This window comes from Colobus angolensis, unplaced genomic scaffold (genome assembly GCF_000951035.1).
Source record: "Colobus angolensis palliatus isolate OR3802 unplaced genomic scaffold, Cang.pa_1.0 Scaffold251, whole genome shotgun sequence".
NCBI lineage: Eukaryota > Metazoa > Chordata > Mammalia > Primates > Cercopithecidae > Colobus > Colobus angolensis.
Window position 1 is genome coordinate 1,060,706 of NW_012115722.1, and position 16,972 is coordinate 1,077,677.

The following is a 16,972-nucleotide window of genomic DNA, read 5'->3' on the forward strand; positions in this document are numbered from 1 at the left end:
TCTTCATCCTGAAGATTTGGTATTCCTGTTGTAGTGTGTAGAAGAGGGCAAAAAAGTATTGTGTGGAGGTCACTTAAAATATTACTCATAAAATTAGCCCTAAGTCTGTTCTCCAAAGACCAACCTGAGGCCTTGCTCTGCAAACACAGAGGTCTAGGACTGGTCACTTAGCTATGCACCCTAGCTCCATCTTGCCTACAGCATCCTTCTCACATTTCTTGTCATCTTTTTGTGTCATCTCCCTCCCTGTTTCTCTCTTACTTCCCCCCATTATTCTTGTACCATATTTCATCTATACAAAAATGTTGATTTGATTGTCAGGTTTGAGGTAATTTTTATTGCACGTCTTCATAAAGGCTAGACCACGTTTATCACATTGCTGATTTGAACTTTTATGTTATCACTGACCTAGCACTTTTAGTTTAACAGATTATCCTCTTCTCATTGTTACATGAAAAAAAAAAGGCATAATAGTAAAGCCCCTAAAACTGATACATTAAAGTAATTATTAAAGACTTACAAGTTTAGCATTGTCCCTAGAAAGATGTACTCTGCGGCAAACTGACTTTTTATTTAAAGTACAACATTATTATACCACATTGTTACTTAAGGTATTGTTTAAAGTACATTACTGCTATTTTCTAAATACTACGTAAGTTGTATATATGCCCACCTATTGGGCATTACCAGTTTAAAATGCCCTGTTGCTGTTTTTGGCAGTATTTTGAAAAGTTTAAACTCCAAGGAGTTTAGGAAAATATTCGGGAAAGCACCCACCAATTAAACCACTGAAAGTTTTTGACATATGCTTACTGGTTTTTGCCTTACAAAAAAAATTTAAAATTGAAACTGTTATTTCTGTCACCCTATGTGCTTGAATGGATTATAGAGATTTAATTCTGTGTTACTTTAATTAATGGTTATTATTCAAATATATCTGAATCTTAAAAATATCAACATACTGCGGCGGGGCACAGTGGCTCACACCTGTAATCCCAGCACTTTGGGAGGCCGAGGCGGGTGGATTATGAAGTCAGGAGATCGAAACCATCCTGGCTAATACAGTAAAACCCTGTCTCTACTAAAAATGCAAAAAATCAGCTGGACGTGATGGCACACGCCTGTAGTCCCTGCTACTCAGGAGGCTGAGGCAGGAGAATCGCTTGAAACAAGGAGGCAGAGGTTGCTGTGAGCTGAGATCGCGCCCCTACACTCCATCCTGGGCAGCAGAGCGAGACTCCATCTCAAAAAAAAAAAAAAAAAAAAATCATACTTTAAAACAAAAATAAAATATCAGAGACAACTGGAAATATATGAAAAGATTTAAAAATATTTGAATCACATTCTGTCCTTACATATCAATAAATGTCATTCACTGCTGAGTGGTCAAACCAAGTAATGCTGGGGCAAATAAGTAAATTATATTTTGGCTTCTAAATATGAAAAAAAAAAAATATTTTCTATAGACTTTAAGATATATTTTTCTCTTTGTATTATATATATTGTATTTTTGGTGACTAAAGGTAGTAGTGAATAATAGTGAGTATATTGTTGAATATGTGCTCAGAACTACCAGATTACATGTTTTAGATATATAATGATTTTAACATTATGTTAAGACTGTACCCTGGGCAAGATTCGGATCCATGAACTTGTTTATCTTCTGTGTGAGGACAACTAACTGTCCGATGCCAAAATACAATGAACTTTCAAATATCAAAGAGGAAAATTAAGTATTTCAAGTCCTCAGCTGGTTTACAGATGTGTGAGCTTTGTAGTCCATTTTCTGGTTCCAGTAGGGCATTATGACAATTTTTCCAATATGTGTAAACTAGATAAGTTTTAAAAGTAAAGTCTCTTACTTTAAATATTGAACTCTGATTTTAAATTTTTTACATTTATTTTTCCTAAAAGTAAACTCTGAAATGAAACTTCAAAATTAACAAAATATTTTTAATATAAAATGTATTAAATTAAGGAACTTTTCTCCATCAAGAAAATAAATGTCTTTTGAAAACAGGTACTCATTTAGATCTATGATTAACCTTTAACTAGATCTTCCTGTTGAATTCTACATTTGCTTTAATCTCAGTAGGAAAAATACAAAATAGTATTGTAACATATAAGGTTTCTGTATACCCTGTGGACATCAAATGATCTCTTACAGCTAAAGGCACATCTGCAACATATTTAAATGCCAGCTTTGGATATTATTAGTGTAAAATGCTAGGTCACTTTTTTTGCAAATATTTTAAAAAGTTTAAAACTCCAAGAGGAAACTCCAATAAATGGTAATCTTATGATGCCATTTGCATCAAGAGAGTTGTAGAAAGATGAATGGCTGTATTGCATATTTTTCATTTAGGGAAAAGTAGCATGATAGTCCTCCTTAAAGTAAGTGTGAAGTTTGGTAATGGTATCATTGATGTACTAAAAACTGTTGTGTTTTTGTGCCATCTTTCAGGATACTATAAAATGATTTTAAATCCATATTATCAATTGTAGAGGTAACATAGTCATGAAGTTTGGGGGGCTCCCTTCAAACTTTGTGAGTTCGAGGTTATGAAAGTTCAGGAATGATTATTGGTTTGTTTTAAATAATCTATCCTGCATTTATAATAATCCAAAAACCTCATTGACTGATGTACAAGTATATAAATATTTTCTGTGTAGCATTAATTGAAAAATTGTGATTCCACCATAGCTTCTCTTTCTTCTAACTTGCATTTTTTACTTCTGTCTCTCTTTTTCTTAAACACAACTCTGAAGGTCAAACATTCGGGACAATGTAGAAATGATTAAGCTTCATAAACAGCTAGTGGAGAAAAGCAATGCTCTTTCAGTAATGGAAGGAAAATTTATTCAGCTTCAAGAGGTACAGTGATAATTTATTTCATTACGTTGTTACAGAGATGCAAAGGATTCAAAAGTAGTTTTCAAGTTGTTTTTTTAAACATAGAATGATCATAACACTAAAACGTAATTTTTAAAGATTGTTCTTTGTATTCACAAATGTGTATCCTTTCCCTTAATATATTGTTTATTATTTATAACTCAAGTACTAAAGAAATTATTAACTGCTTGGACCTTTTATAAATATCTGTGTCATCTTAAAATAATAAACATTTATTATAAATCATCTTCTACCAAGGAAATTTATTTTTAACTCCTTTTATCTGAATTTATTATGGATACATAGCACTGAAGTTTTGCTATATTTGCATATATCTTCAATTTTAAGCATTTATAAAATTATTGGTGATAGACCAAAGTGATGAATAGGTCAGTAATCATGTTCTGTTAAAACTTTCTTTGATTTGGATTTTTTTTCTTTTTTGGTCACTACCATTACTTCAAAATATTTGATTACTCTTAATGTCAACTATCAGTGTATTTATTTTAAACCTTAACCTTTCAGGTTGACAATACTTGGGATTCTTTATGCCCATGGTTGTTTTAACAAGGACTATGACCCCACAGGAATATGCCATTTGAGGGCTTCTGTTTGTTGGCACTGCATAATTAACATAGGTTCTGGAATTAATGAACTCCAAGACATTCCAGTTGAACAGAATTTATGTGAAGTAATAGTTTCTTTGAAGTCCCAAGACAAGGAGAGCAGTAGATTGATGCAAAGCAAAGGGTCATCTGAAGCCTAAATTCACTGTTGAATTCAATAGTTAAATATTTTTCAGCCATGCTCTGGGGATTTTGTTTTCCATCCTGCAGGAACCTCTTTAAATGCCAAGTGGTAATTACTTCTGCATAAATGTGAGAGTTTGTCAACGAGGAGACTGATTAGAGAGTGAGAATGATAGTGCTATCTACAGATGTTAGAAGGAGGAAATTTTAAAAATCCCTATGGTTGAAAGCCATTTCCAAGATTAAGAATTAAGAAAGGAATTGAAAAATGATTTTACATCCTCTTATCACTTTGACAGTTTTGATTTCTATTTAACAGTGAACCCAGGTATTAGTTTAAATACCAACAATAATAGGTGTCTGCTGTGGTACAGGCAGCTCTTTTGGAAGCTGACATAGGGTAAAAAATTGAGAGGTTAAACCCAACAGCCTCAGTGAAGTGTGGAGCCTAGAAGAAAATGGCTGAAGATACTGTTCTATAATAATACCAAGATTAACGAAAATTGACCTGAATGGCTCAATAGCCATGTTTCATTTAAATGATGAAGAAAAACTTCAGTAGGACTTGAGAGATTTTAGTTAGCAGGTGAGGCAATGCATGTTATGGTTATATGGTCTCTATGAAAAGACTTTAATGTGATTACCTTTTTTATTTAAAAAAACCATGTGACATTAAAGTATATAAAATTGAATTTACAGCATGGTCATAAATAGACCGTTTTTTAAAAATTAAGAAAAGTTCGTAATTTTACTAAATTGGAAATTTTAACTTAATTGTATGCAAATTAAAAGCTAACCATCCAAGGCTCTTTATATGATGTGGCGGCGAATCCCTTCAATTCAAATATCTGTGGTCAGCATTTTTGACCCATGCTACAGCATTTTTAGACAGCACATCCAACCAATGTAGCCACAGCAAAAAGAAGAAAAAAGTTATTGTTAAAATAAATTTACTTGCTGGTCACCATCAAGAAGTCAAAAACTAGAGGAAAATAAAATATGTGACTCTGTGCTAACATAACCCTGTATTTTCTTCCTCATGCCACACACATGTTCAGAGTGTCTCCTACGGATAAGTAGCACCATACCCATCATTTGTTATGTAAAAAATAATCTGTATAAGGTGAACTTCAGGAGTAAATTCATTTACAGAATTGTAATCATTTAGTCAAATGATTAGTCATAACCAAAAATGTTTAAAAGATGTTCTTTTTATCTTTTAGAAGCAAAGAACTCTCAGAATCAGCCACGATGCTTTGATGGCGAATGGGGATGAGTTAAACGTGCAACTTAAAGAGCAGCGTTTAAAATGCTGCAGTCTTGAGAAACAGTTACATTCTATGAAGTTTTCTGAAAGAAGAATAGAAGAGGTAAGCTCCCAAAGAGTTTAGCCATCTGTTGCATTACAACTTCTTGGTAACTGTTTTGGAAAAGTAAAATAGAGACATTTCAAAATTTTACTTATTTAAAATTATGAGCTGTATACATGGTGTTTTGAGCACAGTAAAATATAGTAGTTAATATATGAATGGCAAATCAGTGTTTAACTGTATTGCAAATGTGGCAAGATCCACTGTTTACCCAAAGGATTAAAGATCCTTGAGTAAAATGAAACCAACATTTTGAAAGTGATACCAGATTACCTATGGAACTTAATTTTCTCAACCATAACAGCTTATTAATCGTTTGAGATACTAAGACAAAATAACAGGACTATATCTGTTTCTGAGGAGGTGGCTGTTGTATTCTGCATTATCAGTAATTTTATGAAATTATCTATTTTTTTTAGGGATTTGTTTGAAAACTCATCTTCCTATTATCGTAGTATTTTCTGTAGCCTGTTAAGTTTCTTCCCAGGGAGAATGGAAGTGAAATAAGATGCCTGCATTCTATTCTGATCTTGGGAGAATCCTTTACTGTCTCATACTAGCATCAAAAGAGAATTTTGAAAATGGAAGTAAAGTTTAAGAGTACTCTGATCCACAGGGAAAAGTTGTGACTGCAAAATATACTTATGAATAAAACTTAAAAATAAATGCTAGAGTACGGAAATCTACATTTTAGTCATAGAGATGTAATTATTACTCTGTTTATTTCTGAAAATACTATTCATGGGCTAAAACGGTATATAACTTTGTTTATTCATTTATTCACAAAATGTGTTAGTGGCTCTTTATAAATTTCAGATACTGTGAGAAATTGTATCTTCAGAGTAAATTGTGATTAACAACACAGTTGAACCATGAACCTAAAAAGAATTCAATCCTTTTAATTTTTTGTGGGCCAATTGTAAATTAATACAAAATGAATATAATGACAGAAGTTATCATGGTGAAAAGTAAAAAATATTATGTTTCCCGGGACTTAACAAGCTCTTAACATATTCTTTACTGACTTCTGGCACATGTTGCATAAAGCACTGTGTACGTTTCTACTAAATTAAAACAGGAATATTAATTTCACGTTTATTTAACAACTTAGAAAGAATCAGTGCTGAATTAAATGCAGGCAATATAAGTGGTCTGGTTAGCAGCTACCATTTAGCAATCAAGATTAAAACATGTTAACCTCTTCTCATATAGAGTTTTTTATGTTTTTTTTACCCCCAAGTAGTTTTATGTAATATTTACTTAACATGTAATTTTATTTTCATTTTAGCTGCAGGATAGAATTAATGATTTAGAAAAGGAACGGGAACTTTTAAAGGAAAACTATGATAAACTTTATGACAGGTAAATCATGATTCCATGTGTTCTTTCATTGTCTTGTTTGTGCTCTTTTATATGAAAGCATTTGCTGTTGTCAGAATAGATCATGTTGATCAAAGAATTAGCAACAAATGATAGCAAGAAATATACAAACTTTATAAAGGAAATACAAGCTTTTTAAAGACATTGGTAATAAGTTGTTTAACCTGAGCAGTAGCCTATCACTACTAAGAAAACCATATCACTTTGTTGCCAGTAAACTGCTATCAATTATTGAACACTAACTATAAACAGACAGCATGTTAGATACTCTACATTTATTGTTATAAATTGTTCACAGCACCTTGAAATGTATGTATTATAAATTCTCATTTTGCAAACAAGGAAGATAAAGCAATTTAAGTAACATTAAGAAGCACTTCCTACCTCTTTTTTTCGAGACAGTGTCTCAGTCATGCAAGCTGGAGTGCAGTGGCACAATCATGGCTCACTGCAGCCTCAACTTCCTGGGCTCAAACAATCCTCCCACCTCAGCCGCCTGAGTAACTGGGACCACAGGCACATGCCCCCATGTCAGACTAATTTTTTAAATTTTTTTGCTAGTGACAAATTCTTTCTATGTTGCTCAGGGTGATCTTGAACTCCTGGGCTCAAGTGATCCTCCTGCCTCAGCCTCCCAAAGTGCTGAGATTACAGGGGTGAGCCACTGTGCCGAGCCAATACCTTTTAAATGTATAAAGTGATAGAGCTTGTATTTGAACCTCTTTTGGTCTCTTTCCTAGACTCCCCAGCTTATTAACTGAGAGTTACTCTTTTAGGGAAAAACAAAAGTGTTCACTTACAGTTGTCTCTGTTCCTTATAAAGAGAAACACAAGCATCTTTATCTCAAGGTACATTTTAAAGGGCTGCTTCAATTTTGTTTCTTAATCTACTTCATAATTATGGTATTTTAGAAATTAGTGCTTTCTGGTAATATTAGAAACAAAATCATACTCCACATCTAAGTTTGGTTAAGTGATACAGATCTCTCTCTCTCTCTCTCTCTCTCTCTCTCTCTCTCTCTCTCTGTGTGTGTGTGTGTGTGTGTGTGTGTATGTAATTTTAAGTCTTTTTAGTATATGATACTGGTAAATGATAAATACAGGTTTACATGAAAGCAAATGTAATATATACCTAAATACATATGTTATAGCTGATATTCAACAGCTACTTCTACTGGTCATGTGCTGAAACCTCAGAAAATAACCATTTGAGCTACAAGTGCATCTGTGCATCTTTAACTTTTTAGCTCTTTGTCTTATTTTTTATAAATTAAATTTACATTTTGTAAATTAAACAAATTATACCCAAGGAGTGTGAGGATAGGCTTTTATTTTTATTTACTTCGGGAAAGTTACGTAAATTAACATAGGCATTATTTCAGTAGTTTGTATCATCTATGTTATTTACCTACTTGTGGGGACTATCTTTGTACAGTGACTCATTATATTAAGGGTTACCAACAGTAGGTTCGGACACCAGTTAAAATCATACGTGTGTTTGAAAAGTTTAAATGTCAGTATACAAATTGCACAGCACCCTATTAGAGAAGATATCATCTCTCTTTTTTAAATGAGGAAATTGAGATTCCAGAAAAATTAAGACTTGTACAGAGTAACACAGCATTGCTGAGACTGTAGTTTAGAACTAAAACCCAGATTTTTTTTTTACTCTAAAACTTGAATTCTTTTTTTGTTATGCTTCACTATCTCTCTGATTTTAATTGCATTGGCAAATTGTATATGCAGAAGGGAAACATTCATGGAATAACAGAACTGTTATAAATCCAGAAATTCTTACTGATTTACATGTATCTTCAGTATCTTGTAATTTCAAATAATTTACATAGTCCAAATAGAAGAAAATAGTGCCATATGGCGATTACTTCCAAATTTTCTACTTCTCCCCAGTTTGAAAATTTACTGAACATACTTACTTGGAATAAAAAAAAAATCGAACTTAGCTGGGAATAATGTATAGATGAAACTTTGAGAAAGTCATGTTTTTCTCATATTTACTTTCCCACCATAAAACTTTATCTTTCCATATTAGAAGATGATCTAAGGGTATAAATTTGAAGGGTTTTTTTTTTCAATGTTTTATGCTTGCGCTAACATTTTTTGCCTGTCACACTAAAAGCAGACTTCATTATGCTGCTCACACGTGAAGTTTATGTGAGATATATGCAAGTAAATGTGTGTAATGAGTGTCAAAACATTTAATGTCAAAAGAAGAATTAATGTCACATAAGCACAAAACCCAGCAAACACACATAATAGTCAACAGAACTACAGAATTCTCTAATATAGTGTTTTTGAAATATATGATACATTTTAGAAGTATAGTTGGAGAAATTCGACAAAAGTCGACATTGTCTCTGAGAGTTTTTACAGCTCTTTTGTTTCATGACACTGTTATTCATTATTGCCAACGACTAATGTTCACCAAAAACTACGCATACTCCCTGTTTGCTTAGTCATAACGATAACACGTTTTTAAAAGGACAGTGTTTGTTTGTTATTCAAAATTGACTAGGTTTCAGGAGAAAAATATGATTTGCAGATTGCATTCTCATCTTCCCTTTTCAAATGAAATTTTGAATGTGTTTATTACTTGACATATGACGTATTAGAGAATCATCTGGGAAGATAAAACCCTCATGTTACTTTTTAGTATGAGCCTTTTTTAATATGCCAAAACACTTTTGATACACTGCCGAGAAATAAGTATAACTTTAAGAAATGTTCAATTTAAAAGTTCAGAACACATTTTTGACAATTATATCTTTCTCTCGGGTCAGAGAGAAGCTCTATACTGTGGTATGTAATACAGTGTTATGTAATTATGCTATAATTTGGTAATGCTGTGCTTCACTTTTGAAGTTAGTTAGTGTTGGGGCCATGTAACTGATAATTGCAATGGTTCCTAAACTATAATGTATGCGAATAACCTGGAAAACTTATTAAAATGTAGGTTTCACCACCTCTTCAGAGCTTCTTCGCCTATCCATCTGCACCCTTCCCTCTGCCCCGATACCATCCAGCTGTGATTCAGTTAATTTGAGACTGGGTCTAAAAAAATCTGTTGAATGTGATTTTGAGGTATTAACTTCCTGAGAGACCCTAATATAATGTCTATTTTAAAAAGGTATTCCTCTAGTTTTTAAGATGATATTAACCTTTTAAAGAATTGGGTGGAGTTTTTATGATGTGATAGTCATCTACTTCTCAAAATGTAGAAGAGCACTGCTGACACCCATAGATGCTCTGTGTTCTGTTTCCATAAAGTGAGCGTCTGTGCCCTGTAACCTTCTAGAAACCATAAAATCTCATGTGATCAAATGTGAGCAGCTTATGCTTCCCAGAAATGAAACTCCAAGTACATTTGGGTCATCATCTTCTTTCAGTAAGTGAAATATCCTGATGTGAATATGAAATTAATTTTCATTGGGCCCCAAATAAAGTAACTGTGACTTAAAAAAAAACAAAGAGAGAGAGACAGGATCTTGCTCTGTTGTCCAGGCTGGAGGGCAGTGGCGCAATCATAGCTCACTGCAGTCTCAACCTCCTGGACTCAAGCAATCCTCCCACCTCAGCCTCCCAAGTAGCTAGGACTACAGGCATGTGCCACCACACCTGTCTAATTTTTAATTTTATTATTATTTTTTAATTCTTTTTTTGAGACAGAATCTCGCCCTGTCACCCAGGCTGGAGTGTAGTGGCACGGTCTTGACTCACTGCAACCCCTGCCTCCCAGGTTCAAGCGATTCTCCTGCCTCAGCCTCCTGAGTAGCTGGAATTACAGGTGTATGCCACCACACCTGCCTAATTTTTGTATTTTTAGTAGAGACGGAGTTTCACCATGTTAGCCAGGCTGGTCTCGAACTCCTGACCTCAAGTGATCCATCCACCTCAGCCTGCCAAACTGCTGGGATTACAGGCACGAGCCACCACACTCGGCCTTTAATTTTAGTTTTTATAGAGATGGGATCTCTCTGTTTCCTAGGCTGGTCTTGAACTCCTGGGCTCAAGCTATCCTCCTGCCTCAGCCTCCCAAAGCATTGGGGTTACAGGCATGAGCCACCATACCCGGCCACTATGGATTTCTTTATGGATGATTTAGAGTTTGTTCTTTCCTATCTCTCACATTAGGATGTCCTTGAACATTGAACAAATGGAATTTCTTCTGTAAGAGGAAAGATCTTAGGAAGCAGATGAACTCTTTGGCTTTAGTTAGATCTTTATCATGTTTTTGAACAAGGGTGTGTATTTACAGTATGCTGACCCATGTCTGCCAGTGTACATGCCATTGACCACAAGCAGCAATGGGCATTCCACTGCAGGCTGACATTTGATCAGTCCTGCAACATCATATAACAGTGAAATGTGTACAAAGACTAACTATGATCCCACTTCAGTTTTCACTATAGGCAATATGCAAAAACTTTTTCATGAATAAAACGTTCTCAAAGACTGTTCTCATACACAGATTTAATCATGTGCACAGCCCTTACAAAGAAAATGGAGCCAGATGTGGTTCACCATTTATAGTTACACAGATGGCTCTAAGCATAGAGGAATACAGTAAATTCAAAAGGAATTCCTCATGAAACTCCAGTGGAATGTAATCCTAAATTTAGAGGGAAGATAGCAGTGGACTAAATTCAGATTGACTTATGCTGATTTACACTAGTATTTTGTGGGTTTGGAAAACCCAGGCTGCTAAATTGTTCTTAATTTAAACACATACAGCTTCTGATGTTTCTGCCAGATTAGCCGTTGGTGAGCTTTTCGCTGGTACTAATGCTATTGGAACACTACTGTTTCTAATTTTTGGCATCTGATATAATGTATAGTTGTGCCTATTTCATCATGCTAATTTTTTTTCCGGGTGGTACATGTTTTTAATAAAATAAGACACATGCATATACATACATACACACACACACACACACACACATATACACACACATAGATGTACTCACATTCATGCATATATATGGATGTGTTTGATATATACAATTTGGCCATACATAGAAATTATATTTGTTCTTTATTTTAAAAACAAACGTAAAAAAGAAAATTATTTAGTATTTAAAATGCATATTTTATTTGGATTTCATTTAAGTCTAGGTCATTGTACCTTTGATAAAATCAACTTAAATAATTGGCATATAGATTCTATATTTTTTTAACGTTCCATAAGTGAAATGAGAACACTAATAGAAGAAATAGATGTCATGTTTAGAGAAGCTTCCAGAATTCCATTTATTTTCAAGGTCGTGTTATCTTAAAGGCAGTAAAATATTCAAAATGTGAAATGAATACACAATTTTGCTCTTTTGAAAAGCTATGCCTCCCAGAAAAGTATCTTTTTTGGAATAAAAACTGAAGACTAGTTGGGAGCAACATTAAGGGCAATTTCCAGTAATATGTTTCTTTTCCATTTACTTCATCATCAGTATAAAACCAGATTTTATAAGTTTTTGTTGTATTTACTGGGCTTAAAATAACTAGAATGGTCAAAGCTGCTGATGATTATTCAGTCATATCAAGCTTCACAGATAATGGTTTTCTGCTGAAATTCAGATCAAGATCAGTTTTTCCAAAACCTGGCTATCATCTGGGGAGCTGTATAAAAATATGAATACCTGGGCCCTGGAATCTTCATTTTAAAATCTCCCTAAGTGTCCTTACTGCAGCTGGCCTACTACCAGTATTTCAGTCAGTGTTTGGGAATCACTGACATAAACAAATGTTTATGGTATCCTTTCTGTGCATCGCTTAGTTATTTTTCAACCGGTTCTTTCTTCTAATATGCTGATTCTTGATCATTAGCAAATTTTAACCATGTTTTAAACTGCTGTACTTTTATTGGGTAATAGTAATTCTATTTTCATCATTCTTATCAGGCACAGAGCACTGGTTTTCATTCCAATCATGTGTTACAACTAAAACCGTTTTTAGCCTATTGTTTTTTGTTTTTTATCAAAAACTGTATTATCACTACTTCGTTTCAATATGCTATCATTCTGTGGCCATTATTTTGTGAACATGTTATTATCGCAGACTCTTTAAAAGTTTCACAGAATTAAAGATCAGGTGGAAAGTCTGTTTTCTCTGTATTAAGAGGTTTGTATGTGGGAGAGAATGGTTTTGTACGATGTCAGTTGCTGAGGTTTGGAATTGTGGATTCCTCTGGAGTATGTACAGTATCTAAATTCCTTTACTAGTCCCACAAAAGCAGCACACTGCCAGCTTTTCTGACTTTAGAGCTCTAAATTAAGGCCAGTTCCTTTGCTCATCCCACAAACTCTTTCATGTTCCCTAACCGCAGCCTGAGAAAGGCGCCTTGGTTTCAACAGCAGCAGACCAGCATATGTTTACTTAATTCCTAAGACATGATGACAGTGGTCTCTGTGCCACTAAAAGCTTTTCTCTTTATTATTTTCGGTTGAAGCTGATTTCCAAGCTTTCCTTGCATGTCACGTGTGTTTTGCAGTGCCTTCAGTGCTGCCCATGAAGAGCAATGGAAGGTAAAGGAGCAGCAGCTGAAAGTACAGATTGCTCAGCTCGAGACTGCCTTGAAGTCTGACTTAACAGACAAAACTGAAATTCTTGACAGATTAAAAACTGAAAGAGGTACATTTAAAATAGCCACTGCCTTTCTCATTTCAGACATCTAATGTTTGTTCATTGAATCAGTCAGTACTTACTCTGGTGCCTACTGTTTGCTACTTACCCTGCGACGTGTGAGGGGCAAACACAGTCATCCACTCTCATGAATTCAGCGGTTGGTCAAAATTTCTCATACTCGGCCTGGTGTGTATGCCAAAAGAATTACTTTTTCTCATAGCTGTTCTTATTTAAGTTGTTTTTCATTGTTCAATTTTCCTAAATTCTAAGCCTTTCTTTACTCAACAGTCAACAAGTATTTATTGAGCACCAGTTAGTGCTAGACACTGTTCTAATTTCTGGGGATACAGCAATGAATAGAAACAGAGGTCTTTCCCTCATGGAATATAAATTTAATAGGAAGAAACTACAACAAGTAAATAAATATGTAATATGTGAGGTGGTGGCAAGTGTAATGGCATAAAAACACTAGTGTAAGATGACAGAGATTGGCAGACATAGTAGCTTGCCGTTCTGAGAGTTCGAATAGGGAAAATCTCTGATGAAATGTCTAATTCTGCTCCGTGACAGTGAACTTAAATGCCAGGAAGTTTTGTGCCCCCTGCTAAAATAATAATCACTAATAAGTTTCAGTATAAGTCACAGACCTCATAGAAGTAAAAGAATTATAATTAAAGAAGTCTGAATTTTACTGTGTTACACACACATAGATATACACACAAATGCACAACAGGGGAAATAAATTATTTGCTTTAAGTGTCATTATCTGTTTGCTCATGCCCTAGATAAACCGAGTCATATGCTCCTTTTGAACACTTGCAATTCAGTTGCGTGCGAATGTTTAAAAGTTTAATACAGACTCACTAAAAAACAGTTATGTTTCTAGTTAGTATTCTTATGTTTTTATTTAGACCACAATGCCATATTTCACTGACTGTAAGGAACATTATCTTTTCATATTTTAACATCTCTAATATTGAGTTGCATTTTATAAGTGATAGCATTTTTAAATTTCAGTGTGACATTATTTTCACGTTTTAGCAAGTCTGAAATTGGAACACGTCATCAATGGAGTCTTAATTTCAATGAAACACTAGTACAATGTTTATTCACCAAGTGACTACATTTGATGATAGATTTTTTTATGACTTTTTCTCTAGAAGACTGTGAGTGGAATAAAATGGTGATGACAGGTTTTCTGACCTGGTGGATTTTTTTTAAGTTTTCATGTCAAAAATACATACAGTTCCTGACTTTAATGTGCAGTATCGAATACCTAACAGAGTGCTTTGCCTTAGTAATTGCTCAATAAATTATTGTTTAGGTAAAAAAAGTGGAAGTGCTCTATATTCCCTCTCTCTTTTCCAAGAGCAGATAAATTGCTCATTCTTAGAAAGAAAGGAAATGAAGTAAACTTTTTTTATTTCTATGCTTTCTGTATTTACTTAGATATCAAGAATTCTAAAGCTGTTATTTTTTGGATATCTGAACTAATCTTTGTAAACAAGCTTTTCTTAAGGGGGGTAGAATCTTAATTTTTTTGTTAGACCTGTTTATTGTCGTTGAATTAATTCTGAGGGTTCTTACTTTGTATTACAGTTCTGAAGTTATTTTAATTTATCTAATTTATTCCTCATCTTTTTTACTGGCTCTTGTATTGTTTGGGAATTTTTTAAATAATAAATGTAACTCATGTACATTATGAAAAAAGTCCAGTATGTAAATTATAAAAATCAATCCCACAACCCACAAAATATTAGCAAAATAATCACTGCTAATATTTGATTTATGTCCTTTCGGAGTTATTTCTAAATGATACAGTTTTTATAAAATACTTTTTTTGCTGTATTGTAAAATCATTCCTTAATATAAATCTACATCAGAATCATTTATAATGGCTGTTACAGTTTTCCAGTGTGTGAATGTAACATGGATTATTTAACAATCTTCTATTGAATATTTAAATAGCTTCAGTTTTTTTAAGTATTATAAACAATTCCACACAAATTTTTACACGTTTATCCAATTATTTCCTAAAGAAAAATTGCTAGAACTGAATCTTTACTTTTAATGCAACTATTATTTTCCAGTTATTTTTGTTTGAATACCTCAAATTTACAAGTCTAAGGATTTAAGTTTTCATTTCTTTGTGGAAATGGGTTATAAGAAAAATATTACAGCCTTTAACCATTTCTTCCAGGGAAATAATACACAAAAAAACTGTAACCGTCTATTTAAGAAAATCTTTTAATATTTAGAAAGTTCCATTTTGTATTACAGATTTTGAAATTGTTTAATTTTACTTTGAAGTGTCTTCATACATTTACCTTCTCATGTATCAAGTGTTCTTTGCCAGAAGATGTTTCCCTGGCTTCTTGTAGTCATTCATCTAACTGGTAAATTATTTTTAGAGAATACTCACCTCTTTATTCAAGGTACAAATTAGTTTCAGATTGTGTGAATCTGTGGGGGAAGGATATGTAAATGCAGTTTGCATTTGGTTAATGCTTAAATTAACTGCATGTGTTTAAGGGCTTGCTTTTGAAAGTTCCTTTCTATCTGTAGCTGAAATGCATAATTCAGCATAATGCATATGGTTATATTGATCACAGCTGAAGATATTAGCACAAAGGCGCTCTGAAAATTGTTTAGTTGAATTGTTCTCTGCCCTCTGCTTATTAATGGTGTGCTGGAAGAACATAATTTTAAAAGAGTGAAATGTTATCTCATTTGAATAAAATGCTGTTTAGCTTAACCTGCTTTTTGTCAAATCATAAGGTAAAGAGGTTATTTTTCATCTTGTACAGAGTGCTTTGATTTTGCCTGTTATAATTCAGCAAGTATATTTCCTCTTTGAGCTATAGCATTTTAGTACTTTTTAAAGACCCAGGAGTTATGTCCCAAATAAACAGTTTGAGAAAGGAAAAATGTAGTGGATAATTCTAAATAAAATTCAGTAGAAGGTAAGTTACCAGTACTCAGTAATGTCTTCTCCCACTAAGTTATTTTTCTACTAATAATGCCCTTGTTTAAAAAATATCAGTGAATGGAGATATCGTTGTTGAAACAAATGTTAGGAAAGTATGGAAACATTTAAATAAATAAGTTGATTTCTACTTAATAACATATAGGAACCCTGCTCTGAAAACTTGAAAGGAAAGGAAGACTAGAACATAGAAATAATAATCAAAATACACTATGTCTGGATAAAGATGGAACAGTCATGTCCTTCACACTTTAGCTCACCCTTAGAAACCCTAAGACGTTTTACTGGCCAGAGAATGAAATTATATTATCCTCAGTACCTTTGTTTTTACATACTTCGGACTATATTTGCCTTCTTTTTGTTACCTAACCATGTTGTCTAGATGTTGTTTTAACTTAACATAAAGAGTCCCACGTTCTTACTCTGTTCTCTGACAAAAAAGTTTATCTCATAAAAATCCATATTTATTATTCATCTGAATTTTTAGTTTAAAGACAAGTATTTAACCTGTACCTTCAAAATTTTCAAGTATTGTTTATATTTGGATATTGTTTTCTTTTTTTTTGAGACAGAGTCTTACTCTGTTGCCCAGACCAGAGTGCAGTGGTGCAATCTTGGCTCACTGCAACCTCCGCCTCCCGGGTTCAAGCAATTCTTCTCCTGTCTCAGCCTCCTGAGTACCTGGGACTACAGGCGTGTGCCACCATGCCCAGCTAATTCTTGTATTTTTAGTAGAGATGGGATTTCACCATGTTGACCAGGCTGGTCTTGAACTCCTGACCTCATGATCCACCTGCCTCCGCCTCCCAAAGTGCTGGGATTATAGGTGTGAGCCACCACGCCTGGCCTGGATATTCTTTTCTTTAGTTAACTACATATAAGCAATTTATACTCTAAGATAACCTTTTAACCTTCTATCAATAAGACAAAAGTGTTTATACAGTATATTTGATTTTTTTTT

General features: G+C 33.7%; 1 protein-coding gene across 2 annotated transcripts in view; it reads left to right on the forward strand.

Moving 5' to 3' along the window:
• RPGRIP1L (RPGRIP1-like) overlaps positions 1-16,972 on the forward strand; it is a 99,750-nt gene that overhangs the window by 23,137 nt on the left and 59,641 nt on the right. For both annotated transcript variants that reach the window (XM_011946600.1, XM_011946599.1), the window contains exons 7-10: positions 2,770-2,875; positions 4,866-5,012; positions 6,301-6,374; positions 12,892-13,031. In XM_011946600.1, the coding sequence (XP_011801990.1) occupies positions 2,770-2,875; positions 4,866-5,012; positions 6,301-6,374; positions 12,892-13,031 (467 nt within the window). The remainder of the gene's footprint in view (positions 1-2,769; positions 2,876-4,865; positions 5,013-6,300; positions 6,375-12,891; positions 13,032-16,972) is intronic.